The sequence below is a fragment of the Phalaenopsis equestris genome, unplaced genomic scaffold (genome assembly GCF_001263595.1).
Source record: "Phalaenopsis equestris unplaced genomic scaffold, ASM126359v1 Scaffold000098, whole genome shotgun sequence".
NCBI lineage: Eukaryota > Viridiplantae > Streptophyta > Magnoliopsida > Asparagales > Orchidaceae > Phalaenopsis > Phalaenopsis equestris.
The window spans coordinates 1,021,807-1,036,822 of record NW_018164540.1 but is presented as its reverse complement, the minus strand read 5'-3'; the positions used below and the strand labels follow the sequence as shown (position 1 = coordinate 1,036,822).

General features: G+C 36.7%; 1 protein-coding gene across 4 annotated transcripts in view; it reads right to left on the bottom strand.

Moving 5' to 3' along the window:
- The window catches only part of LOC110020521 (prolycopene isomerase 2, chloroplastic), a 91,295-nt gene that overhangs the window by 28,731 nt on the left and 47,548 nt on the right, over positions 1-15,016 (bottom strand). For all 4 annotated transcript variants that reach the window (XM_020718658.1, XM_020718657.1, XM_020718659.1 and 1 more), the window contains exons 11-12: positions 13,698-13,808; positions 13,467-13,575 (exon numbers count right to left, since the gene is read on the bottom strand). In XM_020718658.1, the coding sequence (XP_020574317.1) occupies positions 13,467-13,575; positions 13,698-13,808 (220 nt within the window). The remainder of the gene's footprint in view (positions 1-13,466; positions 13,576-13,697; positions 13,809-15,016) is intronic.

Genomic DNA, 15,016 nt, shown 5'->3' with positions numbered 1-15,016 from the left:
ACAAGAATGACCCCAATAGAGTAGAGAACTTGATGGTGAAAAAAATGCAGTTTGAGACCAGGTAAACTAAATCATACCGGTATAGTGGGAGTTTCATGATTTGGGTCGAAATTAGGAGATCACTTGAGTAACTTCATTGATTTGTCTTCGATATTAAGATATTTCTTGGAGAAAATCCTGAATTTTTATAATTGTTAGTTGTATTTTTGTATGTGAAGATTAGGAGACCTTTGTTCTCTACCTTATATTAGATGTACTATTTTTTCCCTAAGATCATCAACATTTTTTCTGATATATATATATATATATATATATATATATATAAGTTTACATGTGCATGTTAAGAGAACTTCACCCTCTTGTAGTACTAGTTGGGGACAGCAACCCGCATGCATAAATATTTCCCTACGATCTCAGACAATTGTGAAACTTAAATCATTAATTGTTATGTCGACAGAATCATATTGGGCAAAGATGAGTAGACACCCTACCACCTTAGACGATTGTATATTTTAGAACATTAATCGTTGTGTCAACGAGATAATATCAGCCAAAGATGTGTTATGATAGGTTTTGACAGTACTCCTGAGACAAATATGAATGTTAAAAGTATGAATTAAAAGTAAAGATAAAGATTAAATATTGAAGAGTAAAGTCAAAGTTAATGCATAAAAATTTTTTGATTAATTCCTTCGAGTAAATGTCAAGAATACATGCATTAAATTATTAAACAAATTTCTATAAAGAAATATGAAAGAAAAGCATACATATTGATTTCTTTTTCATGGATTATTTTAGTTTAAAAGTGTGATTGTTCCACTAAGTTTTAATATTTCAGGTTTAATTTTTTCAATAAAATATATTCTGGAGGACATAATGTGTTTAGAATGTGAGATCAACAGTTGAAAAGTTGAGGATATAATGTGTTTAGAATGTGAGATCAACAGTTGAAAAGCTAGACGTTTACTTCTTAATCAAATATTTTCTTTAGTGAATTTTTCAATTAGTATTTGAGTATTAAATTGTTAGTGATATAAATAGAATGATAGTAAACTTAATTTCCCCGTCCGACTATTTTTTCCCACCTTAGTTAATTCCAAGTCCTAAGTCAGGTCGTGAATCAATCGATTAACGTGCATCACACACTTCAAATGTGTGTATGAAAAATTTAACTCATTATTGCCCTGTAATACTGATGTCTGGATTCAACAGCCTCAAAGAAAACAAATGACTATTATGAGTTTTCTAGCTGACCTCAACTCTCGATATGAAGGTATTATATCATATATCTTATCTGACCCTAGATGTACTTCTCTGAGGAAAGCCTATAATAAAGTACTACGTACGATTCCAAGTTCTCATATCACATTTGTACAACTACCTAGTGCTATTGCTACCCGGAAGAATGCAGACATCAGTAAACCTCAATCTCGGGACAATTACAAAAGAGGAACTCCAAATCCTGGAAATTAAGGTTCGAAGATAGTGTGATATTACTGTCATGAACCTGGTCATAAAAAAAGAATGTTTCAGAAGTTGCTCAAAAAAAAAATCAAAAGGGGCTAAGTTCATCAAATTTCGTGAAGTATCCAAGAAATCCCTTCTATCACTGCCCAAACTGAGTTGAGTAATGATAATATTTGTCTATTTTCCTTTTCCACGTAATGGGTAATTAATTTTGGTGCTACATATCACATGATAAGAAATTAAAAACACTTTTCTTTCATAAATATCTTTCTGCAACCAATTTAGCATATTGATCTATCTCTAATATTCTTGGTTCTGGAACCATCAATATTACAACAACATTGCCTCTAACTTCTGTTCTCATTTTACCTTAATTTCCTTTTAATCTAGTTTTTGTTAGAAAAATTATATATGTTCTTAATTGTTGTATCTTATTCTTTTCTGACCATAATCTATTTCAGGATCTTATGAAGAAGAAGATTATTCATAAAAAATGCAAATCATAGGGACTTTATATTATGGACAAGGAGGTACCACAACTTGAAGGTTGTTCCAGCACCTTATCTCCTTTTGAGATCAATTATCAATTAGAAAATCCATCACTATCAATGTTGAAAAAATTGTACCCTCGATTTGAACAATTATGATTGTGAGTCGTATCAATTTGCTAAAAACTATCATTTTTATTATGTTTCCAGAGTTAATAAAAGAGTAGGTCATAGCTTTGAGTTGGTTCATTCTGATGTTTGGGGACGTTGTCTTATTTTATGTAACAGATTTCGATACTTTGTACTTTTGTGTATATTTTTTTCTCATATAACTTGGCTATACGAAAAATTGCACTGAGTTATTGTCATATTTTAAATCTTTTTTTGCAAAAATTAAAACTCAATTCAATGTCTCAGTTAAGATTCTGAGAAATAATAATGTATTTTTTTTAACCCTTTCAGACGTATATGACACAAAATGGGAAGATTCTGAGAAGCGAAAATGTATTTTTCAGGATCTCTTCAGATGTACATGACACAAAATGGGATGTTTCACTAATTTTGTGTTGATACTCTATCTCAAGATGGAGTAGTTGAAAAAAAAAATAACATCTTTTTGAGACTACTAGTCCTTCTCGTTTCAAATGAATATGCATAAATAGTTACGAGTTGATGCAATCTATATTGCATAATTTTTTATCAATTAGATGTATTTTATTACTCTATAGAATTAGAAATCTTAGCAAGTTTTGTTTCCAATTAACACTCTTTACTATTGAACCACACATATTTGGGTGTACTTGTTTTGTTCGTGATACTCGTCCATAAATTTCTAAATTGGTCTCTATGTCATTAAGGTGTCTTTAGAGGATATTCTCATTGGCAAAAAGAAGAACGATATCTTCAAAGGGTATATGATTTTTGTTGATGTCACCAATCATGAACAAACCCCATTCATTGATGATTCATCGATGTCTAAATCCTCATAAGCTTATGATGAGCTCTTAATGTATCGCAACATAAGTTCATATCCTACTCCATCACTACCTCTAGAGCCTCAGCCTACCTATCACAAATGTTTACGCAAGAAGATATCTTCCCCCTGATCCTAATGCGACACCAGTAACATCTTCCTCAATGGATCCTACTCCTAGTGACTTTAATTTATCTATTGCTCTTCGAAGAGGTAAACGTCAATGCATCTATCTCATTTCCTCTTATGTTAACTATAATCAATTATATTCCACTTCTTGCTCATTCATTGCTTCTCTTGATGTTCCAAGATTTGTTCAGCAAGCCCTATCTCATTCTAGGTGGAGGGCATCAATGTTTGATGAGATGAATGACTTAACAAAAAGTTTCAATTGGGAACAAGTTGAACTAGTCTTTCCAGTTAAGTTTCATTCTTATAGATATATAGCTCTTCTCAAAGCTCAGTTGGTTGCTAAGGGCTATGCTCAAACTTATGAGAACTATTTGGACATATTCTCTCTAGTAGTTAAAGTTGAATTCAGCTCGCCTACTTCTGTACATGGTTGCAATGTTAATTGGCCTCTGAACCATCTGGATGTGAAGAATGATTTTCTGCATGATGAACATTTAGAAGAGGTATATATGAAGCAACCTCCTGAGTTTGTTGCTTAGGAGGAGTCTGGGAAAGTATATCGTCTTCATAAGTCCTCATATGGATTGAAACAAAGCTCTAGAGAATGATTTGAAAATTTTAGCCAAGCAATACAAGGGTTCGCGATGCAGAAAAATAGAAGTGATCACACTATATTTTATAAGCAATCTACTTCAGAAATCATAATATTGGTAGTTTATGTTGATAACATAATTATTTTTGCAAGTGAAATGCAAGGAATCTTATCACTGAAATCATTTATACAAAATCATTTGTGTTCCTTAAAGTACTTCTTGAGATTGAGGTATCAAGGAACAAAAAAGGTATCTCAACAGAAATGTGTTGAATCTGTTAACAGAAACTGAGAAATTAAGAGTCAAACCATGCAGTACTTTGAAGCTTTCTAATCAACAACTTACTAAGGATGAAGAACCTTTTAATGATCCTAAATGGTATAGAAAGTTAGTAGGAAAATTAAACTACCTCACAGTAACTCGTCCTGACATTGCGTACTCAGTTAGCATTATAAGTGAGCTTGTCTTCCCCCACAATCCACCATTGGTTAATTTTAGAATAAATATTATGTTACCTCAAGGGAAGTACAGAACAAGGTATTTCATGTCAAGTTCACGGGCATAGAAATATTGAATATTTCTCTAATGCAGATTGGGCAAGTTTCAAGATTATTCAAAGATTTATTACTATATATTGTCTTTGTTGGTAGTAATTTGATCTCATGGGAGTAAAAAAAATAGTGTCATGGTCTACTACTGAATCTGAATATCGAGCAATAGCACAAACTTCGAGTAAATTGATATAACAGTACCAAAAAAATTATAGAGTAATAACCAAACTGCAATGCATATTGACTCAAACCATATCTTTCATGAACGAAATAAACACATTGAGATAGATTGTCATTTTGTTTGAGAAAAGATTCAATAAGATCTAATTTCTACAGCTCATATTAAAACTAGAGTACAACTTCACAAAGGCCCTCAATGGAGCTGAAGTCACATATTTGTAACAAGCTGGGCATGATGAAAATCTATGCTCCAACTTGAGGGGGAGCCTGATGGAAAGTAATAAATTTAAATCTTGTGTATCAAAAAACTTGATATTAGGCAACCTAATTAGAGGAGATAAAATTAAAGGATCTTCTCTATATTAGATTTTTTTCGAATTTAGAGAGTTTGGAGTGTGTATAAATATGCAATATATTTTTTCAACTGGGAATAAGAAAGAGAAAGTTGTAAGGATATGATCTATACTTTTATGGTGAAGGATTGGACTTGGTTACTTAGAAGAATTATCAACCCTATTCACCAACAGTATTAAAGGGTAATGAGATTCGCGTGGATCAATAATCTATGGTAGAGTTCTCTATTGGGGACTGACTATAGGATAGGATGTGGTGTGATGTGATGTGTCTCTGGATGTCTCACATCCTACTTGGAAGACTATGATAGTTCGATCATAATACTTAGCAAAATGGGTTCAATAACACAAACTCATTCATAAAGGAGGAGAAACACCTAGTTCTTTTGCCCATTAGGGATTCTGGAGGAGCTTACACTCATGTTGTAGAGGAGACAGTGGTCCCACGTGCCACCTTTCTACAGTCAGCGCAGTAGGTTCCAATGACGATAGCCTTAGTCATTCTAGAGGGGACTGAGGACGAGATTGAGCTACCAGAGATGATACATCCACATCAAGCCGACTTCTAGGATGTGATAACTGATAGCTATCTGAGGGACTACCGCCACTTAGAAACATTTAACATGTTATAGACTGGTGTGATTTAACAAACCTGCTCACAAATTGAGACCAAATAAATATGAGTTGCAACAGCAAGTACAGGATCTTATTGTTAGAAGATTGGCGATGAAGAGTATCGGTCCATGTGTTATTCCTGGTTTGATGGTTCATAACAAGGATGGTTCATGGAGAATGTATATTGATAATCGAGCTATTAATAAAATCACCATCAAGTATAAATTTCTTGTATCTCACCTGGATGATTTATTGGATCGGTTGCATGGAGTTATCTTGTCCAAGATCAACCTGTGCAATGTATATTACAAGATTATGATAAGATCGGGGGATAAATGGAAGCTTGCCTTCAAAACCAAAGATGGGTAACCATGCACTTTGAACTATCCAGTGCACTCAACACTTTCATGAGGCTGATGAATCAAGTGTTCGGTGCTTACATTGGAAATTTTGTAGTTGTGTAATTTCATGACATTCTAATCTACAGCAGGTCAGAGGAGGAGCACTCGTGCAATTTCATGACATTCTAATCTACAGATTGATGAATCTACATGCCTAATCGAAGAAGTGTCACTTCCTGACGACACAAGTTTATTTTTTGGGTTAAATTGCATCCAGTGCAGGCATTCCAATGGACCTTATGAAGGTAGGGGTTGTTGTAAGTTGGACACCCCAAAGTGCATCTACAGAGTTAAGATAATTTTTAGGACTAGCATTCTTTTAAAAGATATTTCTCCGGAGTTTCAGTACCATTACAGTTCCCCGAACAAAGCTCTTGAAAGGAGAGAAGTTTAAGTGGACAGAGGCAGCTCGGTCCAGCTTTGTCCTGAGGAAGAACGTGACTTGGGCCCAGAGTTAGCTCTACGAGGTGGAATGCGATGCTTCTAATGTGGAAAATTGGAGCAGTGATGAGCCAGGAAGGGCGTTCCATAGCCTTCTTCAGTGAGCAATTGAGTGACTCCAAAAGAAAATATTCGACATATAATAAAGATTTTTATACAATTGTGAGAACTCTTAATCATTGGAGTCACTACTTGATGATGACATTGATTTTACTTTATCCACAAATCATGAGTCTCTGAGGTTTATAAATAGTCATAGCAAGTTGATGGGAGACATACTTCCTGGGTTGAGTTCTTGGCTTCATTTCAATTTGTGCTCAAGCAAAAGACAATGAGTCAAATTCAAATAGCAAATACCTTGTACTATAACCACTTGTTGATCACCTCCATTCAGGCTAGAATTGTGGGATTTGAGGTCGTGATGGAGTTGTGTGAGGCAGATGAGCTTCGGAGAGGATTGGGATCAGTGTTGGAATAGGCCTACAGGACAGTGCCCAAATCTGATGGCTACATGTTCCATCAAAACAAGTTGTATGTTCCAAAATGTTCACTAAGCAAGACATCATACAAGAGTCACATTAGTGGATTAGCATGTCATTTTAGTAGAAACAAGGCCCTCACACTTTTGAAAGAACATTTTTCTGGCCTAGACTGACGAGGGATGTAGAGACCTATGGCAGGCAGTAAAGGTTTTGACCTGGAAAAAAATCAAGGGACAAAATATGCATTATTACTAGTACCAGAGGCACCATGGTTGGATGTTAGTATGGATTTCATTATGGATCTTCCTAAGATGCGGTGGAATAAGGCTTTAGGCTCTGTTTGGCGCAGCTGCAACTTTTCAGCTACAGCTGCGCTGCCCCAGGAAGCTGTTGTGGGAAGTTGGTAGTCTGTTTGTTGCAGCTGTGTGAGAACAGTTGTAGGGTAGTTGTTTCTGGAAAAATATTCATTCTGCCTCTGTTTAGTGAAGTTGTTTAAAACAGAACTATGACAGCGATATATTTGATAATTTAGAAGCAGAAATTCATTTAAAAACATAACAAAAATACGAAACCACCACTCACTTCGCAGTGAGTATCCAAAGTGCTAAGAAAAAGAAAAAAAACTAATAAAATTACAAGTAAAAATGTATCATAACTTGAAGATCCAGTTGAATAAAACATCCAAACAATTCAGCAAAATTCATTAAAGATGTATCATAACTTGATTCGTCAAGTCATTATCATAAACAATGTACGAAACCACAATGACACATGAATGACCATAATTGCAAATATAGGGAGTCAAAATAAAATGAAATAAATCCTTAACATCTGCAATATACCATGATTCAGAGCTTCATATTTTCCAAAAGCTTCAGCGATAAACACAAGGGAAATTAACATGCATGCCATACAATTCTTATGTACTTACATACATAACAGCTAAATTTAGATATTTATAACACTCTGACACCAAAAACCTATGCATAAAATGTGTAATTCACTTTTAAAAAGTTAATCATGATGTGTATCTCACTAATAAAATCTTTCTACAGTGTCATATTTTGTCCTCGCATATTCATAGGAATCAATCAAAAAGAAGCCGAACCAAAAAGTAGAACATGAAAAAAACAACCATTTAATGCAAAATAAATGTTGTACACATGCGAATGGTGATGTAAAACTAGACTCTACGCTTCCTCAGAACACCATGGTTTGAGATGAGAAATGTAAAATTGATAATTATATATGTAAAAATTATCGAACAATCTAAACATGAAAGATAAACAAGAGGACAACCAAAGAAATCAAACCACACGCATAAAAAAATAATCCTTACGAGAAATGGAAGGCAAGAAGTCTTCAAATCTAAGAAAGCAACTTCTATTAATAAAAGTACCTATAGAATTTTTAGATTCCCTATTTATACTAAGGTGGGTTGCGGCAAATGATGTCAAGAACATTACAAAAAATCTAGGTAAGAGCATATTTTTGAAGTTCAGAGCCATTGTTTGTGAGGAACATAAGCTACCACAACACCTTTTGGTTCAAAAATTCAATAACACCTACAAACAGAATCAGCTTCAGATAGAGCAAGAAAAGAAAAATTCCTACCCTTCTGAAATCCCACTCTGTCTCCACCAAGGCTACGAAGATCGGCAGTGCGATAGCGTAGCACCGAAAAATGCCGCCAAAAATCTAGGAATTCAAAGAGAAAAGCATAGATTAGAAAGCGAAAACAGAGATAGGTTAGATCACGAGGCCATATATCGAAGCCGTTTCTAAAAGAGCGGATGGCAGAAAGTAGGTTTGCACAAACGCAGAGGAGGGCAGTAATGGCGGTGACGACGTTGAAACACCGGCAAATCACAATAAATGGGCGACGGAGGCAGAATTGACAGTGGATGGCGGGAAGCCTGGCCTGGTTTCGTGTCTTTCGCCATGAGAGAGCTAGAGAGAAGAATTGATTGCTTTCCTTTCTATCGAACAGCTGTAGAGAAGAAATCAGAGTGGAATATAATATTTCTCGGCTAGGAGGCAACTGGAGAATAACAGTTCTCAGAGTATAATTTATAAAAAAATAACAGTTCTAATAACTTACATAGAAGGGGAGAATTGAGAAGAGAGAGGCCATTAAAGTGCAGAAGAGGCGAAGTAGAGGAGGAAAACATGGAAGCACTTTGGAGCGAGCAAGCTCCGCCGCCGATGTGCTCTAGATTGAGGATCGGCTACTCGCTCTTCAACGGTGTGATGGCTGTCGCGAACTCGTCGAACTCACCTTTTTCCTTTTCCTCCCCTACCCCGACATCCTCTATTCCCAATCCCCCTGAGACGGTTAGGGCAGAGGAAGCTCGTGCTCGGCGAGTAAAGAAGGTGGGAGAAATAACGAAAGCGGGTAAAGAAGGTGGGAGAAATAACGAAGATCAATTTTTCAAGAGTCGGATTGTCTACCGCTTTGGTGTTCCGCGCAGAGTGATTTCCGACAACGGGTCAGCGTTTAAAAGTACTAAGATCAACAGCTACGGGAGTAAAACACTGGAGGGATAACGCGGGCCGCAGGGTCTCACCCGCAGCCGACGTTTCGCTCAAATTTGCGGCCGCCGCGAGGGAAACGCAGCGCCAAACGATCTTAAACTACGCAGAGCAACCGCACTACGTAGAGCAGCCGCACCAAACGGGCCCTAAGTGATCGTAGTGGTTGACAATTTTTCAATGATGGCTCATTTTATATCTTGCCACAAGACACGGGATGAATCACATGTAGTAGACTTGTATTTTTGAGAGATAATGAGACAACATGCCATACCAAGAACTATTAATTTTGGCAAAGATGTCAAGTTCCCAAGCCACTTTTTGAGGACCTTATGGAAAAGCTTAGCACTATGCTTTAGGTCAACTCGACAGCTCACCCACAAACAAATGATTAGACAAAGGTGGTGCATATGAGTTTGGGGAAACTCCAAAGGTGCTTAATAAGGAATAACATCAACCAATGGGATTTGATTCTAGCCCAAGCCGAATTTACTTACAACAGGTCTGTGAATCAGATTACAAGACATACCCCCTTTGAGATTGTGTATGGGTGGTGCAACCCACTTACCGCACTTGAATTGGTGTCATTTATTCCTGCTACAGAGAAACGTGTGAATGCTTAAGCCAGAGTGTAGAAGATTGAGAGACTACAATAGGAGGTGGGGAAGAAATCACCAAAAAGAACCACAAATACCAGGAACAAGTTAATAAAACAAGGAAGAAAGTGACTTTTCAAAAGGGAGATATAATGTGGATCGGTTGAATAAAGAGAAGTTTTTGTGAGATCTTTTGTAAAACTCAAATCTAGAGTAAATGGTCCTTTGAAAATCTTCAAGAAGTTGAATGACGACGCCTACAAAATTGATTTACCAAGGGATTATAACGTTTATGCTAACTTTAAAGTGGCAACACATCATACTATGAGTAAACATAAGCTTCAATGGATGAGGTTGAAACATCTCCAACCCTGGGAGAAGGACGTGGGGCGTCGGTGTCAAGATCTTGGAACGATTCAGTCCAGGTATTGTGAGGGTCGGTCAGCCCTACGTTGGGGAGTAGCACCTATTCTTCTAAGAGGAGCCCACTCACAGTTGTCCTAGGACTATATATTTTTTTTGTCATGTTTAAGGTTTAGTTTTTTGTTTTGCTCATTTCGGAATAGTCGTCAGCGTCTCATTTTCCCTTCTAGTTCTATATCCCAGGGTTCCAAGTGGTGCTCCGGTTGTATCTCGGTCTTGAGGTGATGTGTATTCTCTTCTACACATCTCCTACTCTCTCCTACATCAATTCCCTTCATCCTCTCTGAAGTCCCTCTTATACCACCCTGAAAAGCAACCCAGCTGCAGATTTTCCTCAGCCCCGGCCCAAACTTCCCAACCATTTATTTTCCTTCCTCTTTGCGATCGACAACCAAAACCACCCCTACGCTATTGTTCCTACAATCAATCTGCTATCCAAGCCTTTGAAAACAACCACCTTACTGTTTCCTGCTTGTCAACCGCCTCATTCCACCACGCCGAGACTCCAGACCTCTGTCTGACACTACCTCCACCTGAGATCCAACCCTAGCACTAGCGTTGTGTTGTTGCAATTCCAAATTTCCCACATTATTTTGTTGTAATTTAATAGTGAAATTCAATAAAACAATTTGACTCTCTTCAAGCTATATTAAGGAGAGATGTGTCATCCTTTGACTCTCATCACACCTATTTCTCTCAGTCCCTCATTACATCATATTCAGAAGAGCTATGCCTCTTGACTTTCCTCACCCTATATTGAGGGAAAGTATCTCTCGATCCTCACCCTATATTAAGGAGAAGCTCATTTCAAACATTTCTCACACTATATTAAGAAGAGTTTCACTTATTTATTCTCCTCATACCATATTGAAGATAATATCTTGATAGACTCTTCCTCAAATCATATTGAGAAAATTCTACATATCTGGATTTTTGTCTCATTGTATCAAGGGGAATATTCTCTTGACCTCTCTTCACACCATAATGAAAGTAGTATTGAAGAGAATTACCATTGCTTGATCTCCCTCGCATTATATTGAGGAAAATCATCCCCTAGCTCTTTCTTACACAATATTGAGAAAAATCATCTTTTGGATTCCTCACACTAAATTGAGGAGAGTATACCTCTTGGTCTCCCTGACACTATATTGAGATAAATCCTCAACTGATTCTTCATAAAATCATACTAAGAAAAATTATCTTTTAAACTCCTCACGATATATTGAGTTATATATGTGACTGTCTCTTGATCTCCCTCATACTATATAACAACAACAACAACAACAAGCCTTTATCCCGCTAAGCAGGATCGCTACATGAATCCTTTTTCTCCATTGTGTCCTATTGAATGTCATATCTTCATTTAATTCTAAGGATCATTTTTTATACAATATGCTCAGGTCTTTTTAGGTCTACCTCTACCTTTCTTAGTATTAGTCGAATCAAAAAAATCTACTCTCCTAACTGGATCATCCCTTCACTTTGTATTGAAGAAAATCATCCAATGGTTATTCGTCACAATATATTGAGGAAAACTAGCTTTTAGACTCCTCACATTATATTAAAAATAGTCCGTGTCTCTAGATCGCACTCACATTATTGAGAAAAACCAGATGATGCCATAGTAAACTCAGAACCCAATAGAAGCAAATATTATTACACAAAAGCAAATAGAATTACAATCACTGAAACTTGAAATCAGAAAGCACGACAAAAACACAAATAACCTGATAGGGCAAGGTGGGAAGGTGGATGTGGCTAGAGAAGTAGAGTTTGTGAGGGCTATCCAGCTGCCCTGGTCATATATCAAAAAAACATGTCTCCCAGATATCATATGTGGTACTTCGTTCAACGACATATCAAAAAACGTGTCTCCCAAATTAGAAATTATCGAATTAAGGTTTATGGTCAATCTCCCCCTTTCTCATATGTGTTAATTAGAGAATACTACCCCTTCAAAGTTTGACCAGAACCTCCTTCAGAAAGATGCTCGTCTTCATCTTTTAAATGTTCTCATTAAATTTCTCAATTTCATATTTAATAGAGTTGGAAAAAGGCTTTCATTATGCCATTTCCTAGGTTCAATCTAGTTACTCTGATGCCAGCTTGTTCCAAAGAAAGTACCCAAATCATCCCTCTTTTAAGTGTCAATACATATAATATAATCAACCTACGACAAGCAATGCTAGCACAATATAGAGAAGACCATAATTATATTGCGAGAAACCTCTGTTATTAAATTATATGAAAGAAAATAAAAAAACATAAGCACATAGCGAGAAAATACCATAATTATATGATTTCGTCAAGAATGACGTAAGCTCATGAGATAAGGGATTGAAGATGAATGTATTATTAAATTTGTGGAGGAGCGCAAAATTAATAACAAAACCAATCAAATCCTTTCCCAAAAAACTAACAAGGAAAACAGTGATCATCTCACAGAATTTGGAGAAACCTCTGTTAAGAGAAATATAGAGAAGAAGATTCCTCGCACCAAATCACCAAAAAAAAAAAGAAAGCAAGGGACAAAAGGATTCTCGCTCCTTTCTTTTCATGATCTCAAAAGTAGGTTGTGTTCCTCTTTATCACACCTCATCGCTCATTTAGATAAAGCAAAGATTCCCCTCTCTTAGATGCTCATGATATCATCTATTGACTGTTAATTCGCAAAAATAAAGCAGAATTGATCAGGAACAAAAACCAATGTCAAAGCTTTATATTCCAATACCAAATACCCATATAGATTTAACAGTATAAAAATTCATTTTGGTATTAGCACAAGTACTACATTGGTTATAAAATTTCTATTGACCCCAAGTCACAAAATAAAAAGCAGGTGTGATCTGGTAGCAGAGAGCTGGATTAATGCTTTAATACTATTTACAAAAAAAATCAATTTGTACTTGATATAACATAACAATATGATAATTTTAATTTGGTATTTGCACAAATACATCATTGGAAGTAAGACTTCTACCGGGACTAAATCTTTAAGATTAATTTTAATTTTCTAAATAGTAAAACAACATCAATGCTTCGCACAAAAGATTCATTGGCGCAAATTTTATTGGAAGAGAGTATGCACCATACTGGAAGTTAAGATAGAGACAAAGTCAAATGTTAACTTGCTCCTTAAAATATCAACATTTAACCTATAACCCACAGATTATGGCAACCTCTTGCACCTAAGCACCAAATAAATTGATTGCCATATAAGAGCTTCAAAATATGCTTACCAAGATCAGCAGCAACTCTATGAGCACACATTACTCCAGAAAAAGCAACAGCTATAACTCCTTGTCCTGGAAAGCAGCTGTCGCCAACACAGTAAAGACCACTAACTGCCTGCAGAAACCAGCAGTTTTTGTTAGAATGGAGCCTCTCCAGAAGGCTACAAAATTTGACATAGCTGTTTTACATTGTAAGGCAACGTTTTCTACAGAAGTAAAGAGGCTATATATGCTCACCGTAGTATTAAAAGGCATCCCAAGCAAACCTTTAGGCACCTTTCGTGGCATTGGGCCATAGGTACCACTATCCCTGGCAAGAAATCTCCTATGAGTTTTTGGCGTGCCCACCTGTACAGAAAGATATCATCCTAGATGACCCCTCTTTAAGGGAAGCATAATTTTTTCTCTCTTCATTCATTGCTTTTTGAAAGAAAGAATGCAAACTAAACTAAAAGGAAACTGTACCTAAGTTTTGTAAACAAAAAATACAAGGTAAACTGCTAATCCATTTCTAAGATGTAATATATAGATATTCAAAGTGTAATCATTTAACAGTTTAGCAAGCCTTATAGATAATAATACTAACTGCTTATAGTTATGCAGGTGTCTGCTTTAACTTCTTTAGAGCCTAACTGCACAGTGTTACATACAATCACCAAATAGAATCGCATTGAAGGCATTTTTAGAGTTTTTCTAGAGCTTTTTTGAGTAAAGTCTCTGGCTTTATCCTGAAAATTGGGGAATGATTTCTCAATTGAGTGAATTCCCCAAATTTGCAGAGGAGAAAGCTGTCATAGAGGAGTTCAAAACTCCCCCACAATGGGTCACCGCAACTTGGTACCAGCTCTTTCATTCATTTAAGGATAGAGAATTTAAGTTTGATGGCTATTTGAAGTCAGCAGCTGCAGTTTCATACAGCTGGGAGGCTTTCAGAAGCCATAGCTGGGCAACACAGCCTCTGCGGCATTCATCCAAAAGGGAGAACAATGTATGGGGTTGGGAATGGTTCCTTGGGTGATTCAAGGAATCTACAATAGCAGTTTCAGGTACAAACAACCTGGACAGATCACGGGATACTAGAAGCAATGGATCTCTGTTAAGCCTTAGTGCAAGGGAGGCAGAACCAAATGTGGAGTAATTTACTTCTTGGTGACAACTCGACAGAGAGGGGAGATAAGAGGGTGATTCAGAGACGATTCTCATGAGAGGACTTCTGATGATGGGGAGTGGCCGTTAGTCACTCCTCAATCTCGAGAATGGAGTCATTTTGTTTGATGAGGTTCTAGTGAAGGATAATGGTGACATAAGAGCAGCTGGTGGCGACGTTCAGCACAAGGTAAAGATAGTGGGCATTTGCGCTAGCGGCAATGGTGGAAGAGAGCAAACTGTGACAGGAGGGCGGTGTGATGTTGACTGAGAATCAAAGTAATGCTGGCAAGCAACAGCACAATCTACATATAGAAGTGGATGCGTGCAGTGCTGATTGCACCAGCGCGCAGGTCATTTTATATGGCCAGGACTGGGGTGCAAAAGGGATTGGTGGCTCAGGGGCATCA